The sequence below is a fragment of the Sorex fumeus genome, unplaced genomic scaffold (genome assembly GCF_029834395.1).
Source record: "Sorex fumeus unplaced genomic scaffold, SorFum_2.1 ptg000098l, whole genome shotgun sequence".
NCBI lineage: Eukaryota > Metazoa > Chordata > Mammalia > Eulipotyphla > Soricidae > Sorex > Sorex fumeus.
The window spans coordinates 2804761-2822845 of NW_026606155.1; the positions used below are offsets into that span (position 1 = coordinate 2804761).

The following is an 18085-nucleotide window of genomic DNA, read 5'->3' on the forward strand; positions in this document are numbered from 1 at the left end:
GATCAAGTGTTTTATTGTGAAGTTTGGGTTCTTGGTTCAGTGGGCAACAATTTTCATGACTAAAGGGAAAAAAAAGAAACCATCATAAGAACAATACATAAATGAAGGCATAAACCCCGGGGAGCCAGGGATGGAGTCCGTGCATTACAAAAGAAAGAGACCGTGGACCAGGATGTTGGGCGTCCAGGGGCTGCATCTCCTGTGAGTGTTTCCACTCACCGGAAACAGTGTCCAGGAGCAGTCGCCTCTTGAGCACAGTCAAACTCAACCGCTGAGATCCAGAGGGCTCAGGAGAGACAGGAGGTGAGTGCTCATTCCTGCAGGCCAGGAGAGTTTCCGCTGCCAATCTCATGGAGCTCGACCTTGTTCACGTCATGGGTCTTGGACTCCATGTCCTCGGCCTTCCTCCCGCCAAAGAGCCAGTAGCCGATGCCAGCCCCTGCCAGCAAGGCCAAGCCGAAGTAGGCGTTGTAGGTCATGGCGGTCAGCATCAGCAGGTAGCTCACGCCCACCTGGAGCATGTGCAGCACCGTCTTCCGGAGGTGAATGGCACTCAGCAGCTGCGGCCAGGATGTCTCCTTCGGGCGGTTCCGTCAGGTCTGAGGAAAGTGGAGCACTGGGCACGGAGCCTCTCTTGAGCCTTGCGCTGGAGTCCCTTGCGGACTCCCTTGAGTCCCTCGTAGCCCAGGGCCAGCAGAAACACGATCACGACAGCCACGGCCATGGCTGCAGCCGAGTCGATCACCAACCACGAGAACAGCAGCTCCATGTTCCTGTAGCCGAAATAGAAGGTCATGGGCATCGTGTGTGTGCTGCCCCCATGGGAGTGGGGCCCCGTGGTGGCCGGAGGCTGGGGTGGAGGGGCCGGGTCACTGGGGTGGCCCATGTCGCTCATCCCGGAGTGATGGTGCGAGTGGTCCATGGTCCCAGGAATGGATGTGTCGCAGAAGAATCTGGAAGTCTGATGGAGTCCTGCACTGCAACCTCTTCTCAGGGTCACTGGCAGATACCACGTAAGGGTCGGAGGAGTCCTGCCTTTTATGTACACTGGGAGGAGACCCACCCTGACCCTCCCTGACCCTCCTCGACCCTCCTCGACCCTCCTCGACCCTCCCTAGAGACCCTCCCAAGAGACCCTCCCTTGTTGACTGAGAGATCAACTCTTCAGGCCAGCTTTGCTGGTCATAACGGCTAAAATGTCAAAACAAGCAAAAAGAGAAATAATATTCTCATGTCTATCCAAGTTTCATTAACGTAGGAGGAGAATCGATCCTTCTGGAGCAAAAGCAGTTCTCCCTTCTGAGACTAAGATGTTTTTTTTTTTCTTTTGATTTGGGGCCATACACAGAGATGCTCAGGTATTACTGGAGTTCTGGACTCAGGAATTGCTCCTGATAGTGCTTGAGATAGGATGCCAGGGATTAAACTCAGGTCAGCCTTGTGCAAGGCAAGTGCCCTACACGCTGTACCATCACTCTGCCCTCTCAAGTGGGTTCACATGAAGCAAAATAGAGCAGAAGAATGATGTGAAAACTGTTTTCAAAATACCATGATTATTGATTGAGTCTCTGGGCTGGGCCAAGTGTAAGTTCTCTGGTTGCCAGAAGATGCAGTTTCCAAGAGGTGGGGCTTTACCAGGTTTAATGCAAATGAGCTTAAGATATGGAGGTGAAGAGCGCCTCATTCCTGGTGGCCCTGGGGTGAAATACTCCCCAAATTGTGAGCCAAAAGAAGAGTACTTTAAAGCCAGAGAGACCAAACACAATCTAAGTAGCACGTTCCCACTCTTGACTTCCCGTGCAAAAATCTTACAAACTCGGTACCAGAGACATAGTGCAGGAAATAAGATGCCTGCCTTACCTGCAAGCAACCAGAGCCTTTGGCCTCTAGCAACACGGAATGTGCCTTGAGCTCTGCAGGAGTCACTCCTGAGCACAGAGCCAGGACTCGTCCCTGAGTATCACTGAGTGTGGTTCTACCACCCCCATTAACCAAATAGCACTGTAGCACTGTTCTCCCTTTGTTCATCGATTTTCTTGAGTGGGCCCAGGAAGGGCTCCATTCTGAGATTTGTTACTGTGTTGTTACTGTGTTTGGTGTATCTAATAAGGAGCTTACCACGCTTTGCCGTGCAGGCAAGATACTCATGGCAACTTGCCAGGCTCTCCAAGAGGGGTGGAGGAATCAAACTTGGGTCGGCCAGGTTGGCCAAGTAGAACACAATATGCCCTACCCCTGTGCTATCGCTCCAGCACATAAACCAAATTAAAAAAAAATCACACAAGCCGATAATAGTGGAGATCTGAACATAGACATGCTATATGTGCGACTTGTTTCCAAAAGCACAGAAAAATGTGACCATATGCCGCGTCCGGCACTCCGGGTCTGAGCCAGGCGAGGGCCGTCAGGGTGAAATCAGCACTCGAGTCACACAGGGTTCCATCATTCAGGAGATGGCATGAATACGTGTGTTTATTCAGAGCATAGGTACAGACTTAAGTATGTTTCCATAGCCCATCCAAAAGAAAGGAAAGTGGATGGGACGTGGGAAAGTGGATGGGACAATGAGCAGAGCCATGCACCTTTGGTAAGCCACCTGGTGACCCTTTCGACCTAATGCTATTGGTCGGAATGATCTGCTTTGATATGGCATTGACATATCTGCAAAGATTGTGCTGTTCCTCATACATCATTTACAAATCATTTACGAGGGTGCATTTTCCCCAAACTGAAACCTCCTGTACTGGCAAGTTGCCCAGCTTTGAGCAGGACAAAGGGGGAATGAAAAATCAAGCATTCTTTTACTTGGTCAGTAGGCAACATCTCACCCCTTTTTTCCAATTATGGCACACCAGGACCCCTGTCTTAGGTCGTCCGAAGCCCCGCCGTGGTACCTGTCATTGGGGAGAATGCTTTAGCCCCTGTCTTAGGTGTGCGCGGCGGTGACGGAAGTTGCCCGTCATTGGGTGTCCTGGGCAAGGGCATACTTCCTTAACCGTGAGGAGGCACAGGGGAGGATTCGTGACATTTCTACCAGACCGAGCAGGACCCAGTGTGGCTTGACCAGAATGGAGCATGGCTCAGAAAAGAGGAGCAGGGGTAGGGTAGAGGGGTGATGGGGATCTCTTCGTTCAGAGATCCGGGGTTTCTTACGGGTCCGGTCTGTACTCCTTCTTCTCCTGCATTTTCTGGTACTGGCCACAAGATGAGGTTACTGCAACAGAGAAAGGAAGAGACTTCCCAAGCCCATTAGAAATATCTCTCTGAATAGGGCTGCACTTTGCTAGTTTCTCTCAGCTGCGTAAAGTGAATTTGAGTGATTTGCTGATCAACCCTGCAAATCTGGTCTCTGACAAATGAGACACGTCGGCTCAGGATTCAGGGCCCGAATGTCGATTGCCTCGAGCAGGCCCCAGTAACGTCTCTTTCATCCTAGCCCTGAGATTATATTCAAGGCTCTTTAGGAGAATGAGACCCATCATTCTTACTGGTATTTGGCATATTTGGTACGCCACGGGGAGTTTTCCAGACTCTGCCCTGCCTGCAAGTTTGTCCAAAGTAGGAATGAGATAATAAGATGTCATAAAAAGATGTCCTGATAAGATGTAGCCCGGCCGCAAATGCGGCTGAGCGGTTCCGGGAGCTGGATTTTATAGTCTCTGAGTCTTGGCCGCTGATGGGATTACACGGCGCCAGGGGGCCAGGTGGTGGGTGTGACCCCCGCCTACTGGAATTTGGAGGATCTGGGTGGAGGATGCTCAACTCCAATCTGAGTAGGCTTGGAGATCTCGGCCCCGGAACCCGCGTGGCTTTGTCCCTCTGCCAGTACCTTCATGTGTGCGGAGAGTGATCTCGGCATGGTGGTGGCTGGTCCTGGAGGTATTCCGCTGCTGGAGCCCTGGTCGGGGCGGGGAGGAAAGCTCAACCCGCTCCCCTCCAAGGGACCCCGGCGAGGAACAGCCAGGCGCAGGAACAGTATGTAACAGAATGTAAGCATCAGTAATAGTATGATCAGAGGGCCTGCTATAGTAGATATCAGGATGGTGAACCAGGGGGATTGATTAAACCAAGACTCAAACCACCCTTCCGAGCTTCTCTCTCCTTTTTACGCCGTTCCAGGCCTTCTCTCAGCTTAGCCATGGAATCTCGGACTAACCCAGTGTGGTTGGCGTAACCAGCACTCTTCTCCCAGCGCTGTGCACAGCCCTCCGTTTTTAAGGAAGAGCAAGTCAAGCCCCCTCCTATTTTGCAAGACTACTTCCGACAGGGAGGTCAAGGACTTTTCAAGATGGCTAATAGATTTTTCTATTCGGTCCAGGTCCTCATCAATGGCTGTTCTTAGAGAAGATAGGCCAGAATGTTGGGTTGCCAGAGCGGCGATGCCAGTGCCGGCACCTGCCAGGCCTATGCCAAACAGAGTGGCGATGGTTAATGCGGATAGGGGTTCCCTGCGGTTCCTACGCAGGACATGAGGGGAATTGGACCAGTAATCAAGGAGTACCTCAGCAGGGTGGTATATAATTTTTGGGATAACAATAACCATAAGACAGAATTCTTGGGAGGCATTAAATACTGAGCCTGCCAAGTGGGGAGTTAATCCTGAATGTGAACAGGCCCACCAAGCTCCAATTGTTGGTGAGATCCAGGCGGAGTTACTCCATCCCGGGGACTCCACATTCTGTGCACACAACTCCTTCTTGTTTTGAGGGACTGTACCGACACATGTCCCTTGGCCGCTAATTTGGGTCATGGTCAATCCCTGGGGGCAGACCTTTCACTCCCCAGGGGCTCTGTAATTAACATTGTATGAGGCATTAATACCCATAGCCTCATAAAATGGTGGGGTGAGATTATAGCACAGCCAGCAGGCTTCAGTCAGGTTTGGGGCAGTAGCATTCAGAGTCTGATATGTGGCTTCGATAAGACTCCTGAGGGGTTAATGATTGGGCCAAGACTGGGTTTTGGGATGGATGGGCTGTCTGTAACAGCCTTAGGGGCCAGCTGTGGTAGTGATGGTGGGCTTAAGAGGGGGGTTTGGAGCCTCAAGTGCCTGGTTAGGGCCTAGCGGAATCTGCTGCACGGGTTCGATTTTTAAGAGGATCGGCAGGATAACCCCATGCCATGGCCTGCTATACCACATAAGTCCCCAGTTCAGGCCGTTGACCCATCGGGTCTCCGACCTTCCCTTATCAGTGGAGAAGATTTTGACCAGAAGCTTTCGGGGGTGGTATTGTGGGGGGTGGTATTGTACAGAATATGAGCCATATCTCAGTGGCACAGCATAAGAAATATTAACCAGGTCGTGGTCAACCGACCATTTCCAATAGCCATTGTTAGAATCTATGCAAGACCAGCTGGCACAGTAGTAAGGTTCAAGGCCACCGCAGGTTTTCCTCCATTGGCCTGTCCGGAACCCGGGCAGGTAAAAAAGCCGTTGCGTCTCATAGAGGCTCTGGCCCCAGGCCTTTCAAGACCATCCTGAAATGGGTAGGCGTCTTCCAGGGAAAAATATAGGTCGGGGAAGCACTGATTAAGGGGTGCTGCATCACAGCTTGTGGTACTCCAAACCTCGTAGTCCTCTCCACTTCTTATGACCCAGGTCTGCTTGAATGGTTGGTGTCGATTGGCATGGGTTTCGGTAGGGTCCTTCATTAATAATATAATGAGGGTCCAGGTGACAAGCGTCGGTATGGTCATTTTATTCCTGTGGAAGAAAAAGAGAGGTTCGTCTCAGGGCTAAGTACCCTGGAGGTGAGTTTCATTATTGTTCCCAGCTGTGGGGGACAAATGATTGGGGGGCTCATGTATAGGCCTGACCAGGTGTTCCGGTACCCAAATGGGTTTTTCTGCATTAGTTGGATATAAACAGACTGCGCCTCTGACTCTGGCAATTATTGCTGCCGGTGGTTGCCAGGTTCCTGAGGACAAATCCTTCCATTTCACCATTGCTTTAAGGGAAGCCGGAGTAGCAAAGTGACGTTGGGCTGCACTGCGGCCCGAATCATCGAGGAGCAAAAAAATTTAAAATGAATAAGGTTGTGGATAGGAGCGCTTGTGGCCCTTGACAGCCTTGGTAGATCTCACCCTCTTTTGTTTTAGAAATGTAAGTTTTGAGATGTCGGTGCGCTCGCTCCATTATAGCCTGTCCTTGGGGGTTATAGGGAATGCCTGTTGTATGTGCAATATCCCAGGTTTCACAAAAGGAATGAAAGGCGCGGCTTGTATAGGCCGGTCCATTGTCAGTTTTAATTGGCCTGGGACTTCCCATATATGAGAAAGCGGCGGTAAGGTGATTTATAACATGTTTCTTTTTTTCCCCGGCACGTAGTGAGGCAAAAATCATGCCCGAGTGTGTGTCTATCGAGACATGGAGATAATGCCGGTTACCCAATGAATTAGTGTGGGTCACATCCATTTGCCAAATATCATTTGCTCTCAGTCCTCTAGGATTGACTCCCAGGGATGGGGAATGTATATAAGGAGCGCAAGCGGGACAGACAGTGGTTATGGAGAGAGCCTTGACTTTGGAACAACCCGTATGAAAACGAAGAGACTGGGCATTAAGATGGAATTTTTTGTGTAGCTGTATGGCCTTATCATATTCTAGGGATGTCATTATTAAGCGGGTAGCTTTATCTGCTCGTTCATTACCTTCTGCAAGGGGTCCCGGGAGGCCAGAGTGTCCTCTAATATGACCCACAAAGAGGGGGGTCCTTCCTAGCCCAAATCAACAGTTGTAATGTTTGTAATTGAGATACAATTTTCGAGCCCTCACCTATGTGGGGTGCTGTTTCTAATTGGGGGAATATATTGGCAACATACACACTATCAGTGTAAATATTGAGGGGCTCATTAGGGAATGTCTGCAAGGCCAATAATACAGCCGTTACTTCTGCAAATTGCGCCGAGGTCTCAGCAAGCTGTATGGTGTGAACATCCTGCCCATCAACCACTACGGCTCAACCGCTTTTAGAGCCATCAGTAAAGAGGGTCCGTGCACCCGGAAGGGGGGTGGTCTTAATGATTCGGGGGAAGATAATAGGACAAATCCTGAAGTTTTGCAGGAGTTTATGTTTGGGATATGCCTGTGTAATTTGGCCTTTAAAGGAGCAGACAAAAAGGCACCAGGAATCATCATATTGCATCAGATTATTAATCATGTCTTTGGAATAGGGAACGACCAATATGTCCATATCCTTAGCAAAGAGTGCACACCCTATGGTTCTGGCCTTCCAGAGTAATTGAGAAACTAAGGTGGGATAGGGAATCACCGTTCGGGTGGGGGAAGCAGAGAGGTGGACCCAATATAATGGACCAGTCTGCCAGAAAACTCCAGTTGGGGCAAACTCTGAAGCAAGCACTATAAATTGTAGTGGTAGATTATAATCAATATGGTGTATTTACATTTCTTCTAAGGCATCCCCCGCTTTTCTAAGAGCCAATTGTGCCTCTGGGGTCAATTGACGAGGTGAGGAGGGGTCAGAATCCCCCTTCAATAGTTCGAAAAGAGGTTTGAGCTCTCCCGTGGGCAGGGAGAAGGATGGTCGGAGCCATTGGAGTTCTCCCAAAAACTGTTGCCATTTTTGTAGAGTGTTTAAATGGGAGGTGGCAAACTGTATTTTTTGAGGCGCTATTCCCACCTTGTTTATGGTGCATCTTAAATATCTGTATGGGTGGGAGATCTGTACTTTGTCCGGGGAGATTACAAGTCCTGCCGATTACAGAGTGACCCGGACATGATCATAGATTTGAAGTAACAGGTCTTTGGTGGGGCAGGCGGCTAAGATGTCATCCATATAATGAATCAAAAGTGCGTTGGGGAAACGAGCCTGGACTGGCGCTAAAACTGCTGCAACATATATCTGACACATAGTGGGACTATTAGTCATGCCCTGGGGAAGGACCACCCATTGGTAGCGCTGATAGGGCTCCTGAAAATTGGGGGAAGGTAGAGAGAAGGCAAATCTTTGACAATCTTTACGAGCTAATGGAATATTGAAAAAACAATCTTTTAGATCTATCACTAATAATTGCCAGGACTTTGGTATAGCGGAGGGATGGGGGAGCCCTGGCTGCAGGGCCCCCATTGGATGCATGGTGGCATTGACTGCTCTGAGATCTTGCAATAATCTCCACCCGCCTGTCCTTTTCCTTATAACAAAGACTGGGGTATTCCAGGGAGATGTGGGTGGGTTAATGTGCCCCTTTTCTAATTGCTCAGATACTAGGGCATGTGTGGCCTGTAATTTCTCTTTAGGTAGGGGCCACTGCTCCACCCAGACTGGATCATCTGATTTCCAGGTAATGGGGGTGGGGGGAGGCCGCTCGACATTGGCCCCAATTAAAAAGGCTTATGTTCTGGCCCAGGGGTTTGGGCCCCTTCCAGTTCTTCCACGGGCATCAGAGTTATGGGGTCCCCTTGTCCCAGGGCTGGGTAATCACTAGTAATATGGGCTATAGTCCGGAAAGAAACCGGGGGTGGGAGGGGGGTCTGGAGGTGGCCAGGCGGTGTGACTAGAACTGCGCCCATGGCCGAGAGTGTATCTCGCCCCCAAAGATTGGTGGGGAGGTCTGGGACCAGAGAGGAGCTGCTTTTCTTCTGTGTCTAGATCGGGGGCAAGAGGAGTCTGGCTCCCACATTCAGAAATCACGGGAACTTCGGCATATTCATGTTCTGCTATATCATTGCCAGCGTCCCCCTGCAGAGAGCGCCCTGTTACTTCCTCCTGGATTTCCCCGAAGGTTTTTTGGAGGTCACACAGCTGTTCCTGCACCCGGACACGGGTGGTTGACAGCGCATCTTTAACCAATCTCCAGAGGGAGAATGTAGCAACGGGAACCCTATCCGACCCCCTATCTCTGAGGGCTCTCTGTAGATCTATCTTAACCTGTTCCCAGTCACAGATTTTGAAATCTCCCCCTGTCAGGGACCAAGGGCTGACTTCCCCTATTACTGTAATGAACTCGAGTGCGGTCCTAAACTTAATAGCAGTTCCCTGCTGTTTCAGTAACTCAGTCAACTCGGTGGCCAGCCGAGTTTTTGAGTCAGAATTTCCCATGGTACCATGCACTGTTTAATCCCCCGCTTATATGCGGGTTTTCCCCCTGCCTATACGCAGGCTCTCCCCCTGCCTATGCGCAGGTGAGCCCTGTCCGGTTCTCCCTCGTACCTGATCTCAGTGGGACCTCCACTTGCCGCATCCGGCGCTGTGGGGACGAGCCAGGGGAGGGCTGTCAGGTTGAAATCAGCACTCAAGTCACACAGGGTTCCGTCATTCAGGAGATGGTCTGAATGCGTGCGTGCGTTTATTCAGAGCACAGGTACAGACTTAAGTATGTTTGCACAACCCACCCAAAAGAAAGGAAAAGGGGATGGGACATGGGAAAGTGGATGGGACGATGAATAGAGCCATGCACTGTTGGTCAGTCACAGTGGGCAGAGCCATGCACCGTTGGTCAGCCACCTGGTGACCCTTTCGACCTAATGCTACCGGTCGGAGCGGCCTGCTTTGTTACAGTTTTGACATATCCATAGAGACTGTGCTGTTCCTCATACATCATTTACAAATCATTTACGAGGGTGCATTTTCCCCAAACTGAAACCTCCTGTACTGGGAAGTTGCCCAGCTTCGAGCAGGACAAAAAAGGGGGAATGAAAAATCAAGCATTCTTTTACTTGGTCAGTAGGCAACAATTGGCAACTATCGCCTGATCTGCCTTTTGTCTGTCCTCTACAAGCTGTTCACTTGAGTCATCCTGAATAGGATTAGCAGAACACCAGATGAAGGACAACCATGTGAGCAAGCCGGCTTCCAAAAAGGATTCAGCACCATCGACCATATCCAAATTCTAACCAAGCTCATTGAGGTTCCTCAGGAGTTCAAGATGCCAATCTGTCTAACGTTCATTGATTTAAAGAAGGCCTTTGATTCTGTTGATACTGAAGCAGTCATCGAAGCCCTAGCCAAACAGGGCGTTCAAACTCAATACATCAGGATCCTCCGTGAGCTGTATTACGGATTCACTACCAGGACCTCACCATTCTATAAGGAAGCGATCATCCATATCAAGAGAGGGGTTCGGCAGGGTGATACCATTTCACTGAAACTCTTCAGTGCCACCCTCCAGAACATCATGCGATGACTGGAATGGGAAGGAATGGGAGTGAAGATAGATGGTTGGCAACTACACAACTCCGCTTCACTGATAACATCATTCTAATAACACCAAACATTAGCCAAGCAACAGAAATGCTGGCCGACTTTGACCATGAGTGTGGAAAGGTCAGACTACAGATGAATCTCACAAAGACAGTGTTTATGAGAAACGTTCTCATCCCTAATGTTCCATTCACTTATGACAGAACAAACATCTCTGAATGTAACAGTTATGTATACCTAGGTTGAGGAGTCAACATGACGAATGACCTGGCACCTGAGTTGCGCAGGAGGAAGAGAGTGGCTTGGAACGCCTTCAAGAGTGTCGAAGAAATAGCTAAGAGTATGAAGAGCCTCCGGCTCCGGGCACATCTCTTTGATTCCACTGTTCTTCCTGCATTAACATACGCTTTAGAGATCTGAGCCCTACGAAAACAGAATGAGAATGCAATTTGGGTCTCCCAAAGAGGAATCAAAAGAACTATGCCTGAAGTATCATGCTTCACTCGAGTGAGAGAAAGAATTTGGAGTTCTGACCATTGACAATCAAGAATCAGGGAAGCTGTCTCATTTGCCAAGGCGTCGAAAATTAGATGGGCTGGACATGTAATGTGATTTGGAGATGACCTCTGAAGTAGAGCCGTTACCGACTGAATTCCACAGGATGTCAAAAGATCACGTGGTTGCCACCTACAAGATGGTCAGACTTCTTCATCAAGGCCCTGAACAATCAGTTTGAGGCTCTTCATGTTCCTGGAGCAAGCAGATGCCACTGGGCTATATTAGCACGTGACAGGGACGAGTGGAGATGTTACTGGCACCCGCTTAAGCAAATCAATGAGTAAAGGGATGTTATATGATCAAGTGATCAAGTGATTTCTAAACTACTTCATTTTGTTTGTTTGTTTGTTTTTGGTTTGGGGCCACACCCAACTGTACCAAGGGCTACCGCTGGCCCTGCATTCAGGGATCACTCCTGGCAGGACTGCGGGATCATATGGGATGCTGGGATCAAACTCATGCTGGCAGTGTCCAAGTCAAGCAACCTACCGGCTGTACTATCACTCAGTCTCCTAAACTACTTTACTGTTTTTTATATTCATTTATGTTTTTAAAATATTATTAAATGAATCACTGTGAGATACAGTTACAGATTTACAAACTTTCGTGATTACATTTCAGTCATACAATGATCGTGTACCATCCCTTCACAAGTGCCCATTCTCCACCACCAATGTTCCCAGTATCCCTCCTACCACTTCCACCCCCATCCCCACCTTCCTCTGTGCCAGGCATATTTTCTCTTAATCTCTCTTTTTGGGTGTATGGTTCACAGTATGGGTACTAAACTGGCCATCATGATCGATCCAGAGTCTACTTTCAGCACACATCTCTCATCCTGAGCGAGCCCTCCAAGCATCAATTACTTGGTGGTCCCAGGAGGATTGCTCCATGGCTTGGAATCTGGTCTCATATGCTGCGGGTCGGGGGGGGGGGGGGAAGGCGGCTGAGATAGAGAAAGGACCCCAAGCTACTTTAAATTTAAAAATTTTCATTTCATTTCATTTCATCATCCTGTTATTCGTTGATTGCCTTGAGCAGGCCCCAGTAACGTCTCTTTTATCCTAGCCCTGAGATTATATTCAAGGCTCTTTAGGAGAATTTAAAAATAAGCTAGGCATAAACCAAAAAGAGCCACAAATATTATTTAGACAGGATGCTTTTAAGCTGTGGTTGTGGGGGCTGTGTGTCACATTTTAGGGTTCACCCCTGTTTCCACTCCTTCATCTTCGGTGCTTGAAACATGCTTCCCGGGGTGAGGACTGCTTGCTGAGACACAGTGAAGATGTGGGTCTCAGCCCAGACAGAGGGTGGGTGTCCCAGGTGGGTGTTCACTTCCTCTACTGATGGTTCATTTCCTCAGGGAAATGGGGAGAAGAATTGCGTTCATGGTGAGCACTGTGGGAGGAGGTGGGCACATTTAGAGAGGAAATAAAGATGAAGGAAGATCACCAGGTGGAGTTCTGGTGGGACAGGATTAACTCTGCTGTTTTGTTTTGTTTGTTTGTTTGTTTGTTGTTTTTTGGATAACACCTGGTGATTCTTTGGGCTTCTTGCTCTGTAACAAGGGATTGCTCCTGATAGGCTCAGGGGACAATATAGCGTGCTCAGGAGTGACCCGTGGCAGTGTGCTGGGGCCGACATGTAGCATTATAGCACTGCCCTCCCGTTGTTCATCGATTTGCTCAAGCAGGCCCAGTAACATCTACGTTTTTTGAGACTTGTTGTGTTGGGGTCGGGAGTTCCCTAGCCCTGGGAGGCACGGAGAGACCAGACAGACAATATTCCTGCAGGAATTCAAGCAGGGTTTTATTCAGACCAGCATGCTAGGGCTCTGCAACATACCCAAGGGAGGGAGGGAGCTAGCCGGGCTGGGTGACTGGTCTCAGAACCAAATATCAAGTGTTCCTGGGATGGATAGCGGCTCCATCTCTGCGAAATAGAGCCCTTGCTGATGTATCTTTTTTTTTTCTGTCTTCTGTTTGTCAGTTACTTTCTATTGAGGCCTTAAAATTTGAGATTCTTTTGCAGACCACAACACCCAAAAGGAGAGAGAGAACACAGGGGATTGCCCTGCCACAGAGGCAGGGAGGGGATGGGGGAATGGGGGTAGGGGGGATATTATCCATGGTGGTGGAAAATGGGCACTGGTGGAGGGATGGGTATCTGATCATTGTATAATCAAACCCAAGCACAAAAAATTGTAAATCTACGACTATACCTCATGGTGTTTCACTAATAAAAAAAAATTAAAAAAAAATTTGAGATTGGCTCAGAGAGAGGAACGCCAACTAGTGTTTCAAAGCAGCTGTTTAAAAAAGGGTCAGGGAGGATCAGGGAGGGCCAGGAGAGTCAGGGAGGTTCAGGGAGGGTCAGGTAGGGTTGGGGATGGTCGGGGAGGGTCTCCTCGCAGTGTACATAAGAGTCAAGGCTCCGAGGAGCCTTACCTGGTGTCTGCCAGAGACCCTGAGAAGAGGCTGCAGTGCAGGACTCCATCAGACTTCCAGAATCTTCTATGATACATCCATTCCTGGGACCATGGACCACTCGCACCATCACTCCGGGATGAGCGTCATGGGCCACCCCAGCGCCCCGGCTCCTCCACCGCAGCCTCCGGCCACCTCGGGGCCCCACTCCCACGGGGGCAGCACACACACGATGCCCATGACCTTCTCCTTCGGCTACAGGAACTTGGAGCTGTTGTTCTTGGGGCTGCTGATCGCCTCGGTTGCGGCCATGGCTGTGGCTGTCGTGGCCATGTGTCTGCTGGCCCTGGGCTACAAGGGATTCAAGAGAGCCTGTGAGATACTCCATGCCCAGTGTTCGCCTTTCCCCAGACCCGGCGGAGCTTGCCCCAAGGAGACGCCCCGGCCGCAGCTGCTGAGCGCCACTCACCTCCTGCAGACGGCGCTGCACGTGTTCCAGGTGGGCCTGAGCTACCTGCTGATGCTGACCGCCATGACCTACAACGCCTACCTGGGCCTTCCCAGGGAAGATCCCATCACCCTGAGAAGCATCCTCGGACACTCTCCTCTCAGTCATTGGTTCACCCAACACTGCCCTCTACTATGTCCTTTCGATGTTTAACCCCAAACAAAGACAGCAAAGTTCGCGTCAAAGAGCACAAATGGGCATTTATTGTCAAGTTTGGCTTCTGGGTTCACTGAGAATAACAAACGCCTTTGGCTGAAGCTCAGGCTGAAGGAGCTCTTCCCTTTCCATGCCCTCCCCCAGGATAACCCCAGAGACAGACACAAAGCAGGAACACGGTCACCAGGGGAGCCAGGAGGGAGGCTGTACATTAGACAAGGCACAGAAGTGGACCTGAAACCCAGGGGGCAGGGCAGCCAGGGGCTTCATCTCCTGTGAGTTTTGCAGCTCATCGGGAAACAGTGGCCAGGAGTAGCTGCCCGTTAGCTCCGTGATCGTCAAACTCATTAGAATGGCTGCCACCTAGGTGGCAAGTTGAGGAGCCTGTAGGGGCGAGAAATGTGGTCTCATCGCCCAGCGGGACTCAGTTTCCACTGTAACTCTCACTGACCTTGACCAAGACCACATTCTTGTCATGGTTCTCTGACTTCGCCAGCTCTGCCTTCTTTCCACCTGAGAGCCAGTAGTGATGCCAGCTGAGGGATGCTTGGTTGCCATGGCGGTCAGCATCAGCAGTTGGCACAGGACCACCTGGGGCACGTGCAACGTCATCTGCTGTAGGTGAGCGGCGATCAGCATCTGTTACCGGGACATCTGCTTGGGGCAGGTTCCAGGTCTCTGAAAGGCAAGCACTGGGCACAAAGCCCCACTTGCTCTTGCGCAGAAGCCTCTCGCGAACTCTCTTGAATTTATCGCAGCATATCGCTAGCAGAAACACAGTCAGGAAAGCTATGGCTACAGCGAAGCAAACGGCCAGTTTAGCAAACAGCAGATCCATGTTCTTGTAGTAGAAGGTCCAGGGCGCCGTCGTCATCGTGTTGCCGTGGGATTGAGGCCATGGGGTGGCCGTGGGGTGGTGAGAAGATCCCAGGGAGCTGGTATGGCCCACAGGGCTCATTCCTGCATGATCGTGCAAGTAGGCCATTGTCCCAGGAAAAGATGCGTCGTAGAAGAATCTGGAAGGATGATGAAGTCCTGTGCTGCAGCCTCTTCTCAGAGTCTCTGGCAGACACCAGGTGAGGCTAGTCAGGGCCCCTCCTCTTATGTAGTCTGGGAGGAGACCCTCCCTGACCCTCCCTGACCCTCCCTGACCCACCCTAAACCTTCCCTGGTCCTCCCTGGAGTACCCTGACCCTCCTTAGAGACTCTCCCTGCAATCCCTCCCTCTGAGCCAATCTCAGATGGAAAGCCTCAATGGAAGTAATTAAAAAATCCAAGACAGGAAAAATGCATATCAGCACTCCTATATTTCCCAGGAAGGGGAACACAGTCCTGTGAACAGAAATTCTGCTCACATCACTAATCATTGGGAGATGCTTTCCAGAACAACGACGAGATATCATTTCCCACCAGAGAGTCTGCCGCACTACCAAAAGAACAAGAACAAGGTGGCACGGATGCGGGAAGAAAGGAACACTCGTTCAGTGCTGGTAGGAAGGCCAACTGGGCCTGCCTTCTTGGAAAACAGTATGGGGATTGTTTTCCAAAGAAATACTAGACATGGGGTTCTTATGACCCAGCAGTGCCACTTATGGGAATATGCCCAAGTGGCCAAAAACACACAGCAAAAACGCCATCCTCATTTCCTATGTTCATTGCAGCACCAGTCACAATAACCAGAATCTGGAAACAACCTAAATACCCAAAATTAAATGAGTGCATAAAGGAACTAGGTTACTGGTACCTGCTTGAGCAAATCGACGATCAATAGGATGACAAGTAATAAAAGTGATACAAGTTATTATTATTATTATTATTATTATTATTATTGGGCTGGAGTGATAGCACAGTGGGTAGGGCATTTGCCTTGCACGAGGCCCAAATGGCCCATGTGACCAACCTGAGTTCGATTCCTCCGTCCCTCCCAGAGAGCACAGCAAGCTATCAAGAGTATCTCGCCTGCACGGCAAAGCCCGGCAAGCTTCTCGTGATGTATTCCATATACCAAGCACATTAACAACAAGTCTCAAGATGGAGACGTTACTGGGCCGGCTTGAGCAAATCAATGAACAATGGGGGGACAGTGTACAGTGACAGTGCATTATTATTATTGGTGGGCCAGAGCGATAGCACAGTGGGTAGGGCATTTGCCTTGCACACAGCTGACCCAGGTTAGATTCCTCTGTCCCTCTCAGAGAGCCCAGCAAGTTACCGAGAATATACTGCCTGCATTGCAGAGCCTGGCAAGCTCACCATGGCGTATCCAATATGCCGAAAACAGTAACAACAAGTTTCACAATGGAAAAGTTACTGGTGCCCACTCGAGCAAATCGATGAACAATGGTTGGACAGTGCTACCGTGCAGTGCTATTCACTTAATCACTTAACTTCCCGTTAGTTGTCGATTTGCTCGAGCAGGCGCCAGTAACGTCTCCATTTGTCCCTGTCGCGTGCTAGTGTAGCCCAATGGCATCTGTTCGCTCTGGGATCATGAAGAGCCTCAAACCAATCGTTCGTGATCTTCACAAAGAAGTCTGACCATCTGGTAGGTGGGCGGCCACGCGGTCTTTTGAAATCCCGTGGAATCCAGTCAGTAACAGCTCTAGTCCAGCGGTCGTCTTTAAATCTCATTACGTGACCAGCCCATCTGATTTTTGACACCTTGGCAAATGAGACAGCGTCCCTGATTCTTGATTGTCGACGGATGTCGGAATTCAGAATTTTTTCTCTCATTTGAGTGAAACGTGATATTTCAAGCATAGCTCTTTCTATTCTTCTTTGGGAGACCTGAATAGCGTTCTCATCCTGTTTGCGTAGGGCCCAGGTCTCTGAGGCATATGTTAATGCAGGAAGAACAGTGGAATCAAAGAGATATGCCCGGAGCCAGAGGTTCTTTGTCCTCTTAGCTATTTCTTCAACGTTCTTGAAGGTGTTCCAAGCCGCTCTCTTCCTCCTGCACAGCTCGGGTGCCAGGTCATTTGTCATGTTGACCTCTTGACCTAGGTACACATAGCTGTTGCATTCGGAGATGGTCGTTCCATTGAGAGCAAATGGGGCATCAGGAACGAGGCTGTTTCTCATAAACATTGTCTTCGTAAGATTCAGCTGTAGTCCTACCTTTCCACATTCACGGTCAAAGTCGGCCAGCATTTGTGCCACTTGGCTGATGTTTGGTGTTATTAAAACAATGTCATCAGCAAAGCGGAGGTGGTGTAATTGCCGACCATCTATCTTCACTCCCATTCCTTCCCATTCCAGTCGTCGCATGATGTTCTCGAGGGTGGCACTGAAGAGTTTCGGTGAAATGGTATCACCCTGCCGAACCCCTCTCTTGACATCAACGATCACTTCTTTGTAGAATGGTGAGATTCTGGTAGTGAATCCGCAATACAGCTCACGGAGGATCTTGATGTATTGGGCTTGAATGCCCTGATTGGCTAGGGCTTCAATGACCGCTTCCGTCTCAACAGAATCAAAGGCCTACTTTAAATCAATGAACGTTAAACAGAGCGGCATCTTGAACTCCCGAGAAACCTCAATGAGCTTGGTTATCGTGTGGATATGGTCGATGGTGCTGAATCCTTTGCGGAACCCGACTTGCTCGCATGGTTGTCCTTCATCTAGTGTTCTGCCAATCCTATTTAGGATGACTCGAATGAACAACTTGTAGATGACAGACAATAGGCAGATCGGGCGATAGTTGCCAATGTCATGAATGTCTCCCTTTTTGAACAGTAGTACGGTCCTGCTGGTTTTCCATTGGGACGGAACCTTGCATTCAGACAGGTAGCGAGTGAAGAGACGAGCCAGTGTATTGATGAGTACTGACAGCAGGTTCTTCAGGTGTTCAGGTCTGACCTTGTCTGGGCCGGGTGCTGTTTGTTTCTTTACCGATGAAATGGCGTGTCGGATTTCGGAAGGGAGAACGTTGGGAATGACATATCCATCCTGTGGAATTTGGTATGTCGGCAAGTGGACATGGCTATCGAAGAGATTTGAGTAGAAGTCATGGATAATCTTTTCCATTGCCGTTCTGGAGGATGTGATGGATCCATCAGGACGTCGGAGGGCAGTCATCTTGGTCTTATAGTTGGCGAAGGACAGGCGGGCATTACGAATACTTTTCCCGGCTTCTGCCGCATCTACCAGTACTTCTGCTCTTCTCTCTTTGAGGTCTTCCTTGATCGCATCTCTGAACTGCTTTGCGAGCTCGGACGTTAGCTTGCGGTTGCCTGAGGCATGCGCCAAACCACGCTGGCGAATTAGCTCAAGAGTTT

At 49.8% G+C, this 18085-nt stretch overlaps 2 protein-coding genes across 2 annotated transcripts; one reads left to right on the plus strand and one right to left on the minus strand.

Annotated features, from left to right (window-relative positions):
• Nucleotides 1-311: 311 nt before the first annotated feature.
• Nucleotides 312-922, minus strand: LOC130041204 (high affinity copper uptake protein 1-like). The gene is made up of 2 exons (XM_056133263.1): nucleotides 641-922; nucleotides 312-578 (listed from the first exon to the last, which is right to left on the minus strand). The coding sequence occupies exons 1-2, from the start codon at nucleotides 920-922 to the stop codon at nucleotides 312-314; spliced, it is 549 nt and encodes a 182-aa protein (XP_055989238.1).
• A 12334-nt stretch (nucleotides 923-13256) lies between these two features.
• Nucleotides 13257-13805, plus strand: LOC130041205 (high affinity copper uptake protein 1-like). The gene has a single exon (XM_056133264.1). The coding sequence runs from the start codon at nucleotides 13257-13259 to the stop codon at nucleotides 13803-13805; it is 549 nt and encodes a 182-aa protein (XP_055989239.1).
• Nucleotides 13806-18085: the final 4280 nt, after the last annotated feature.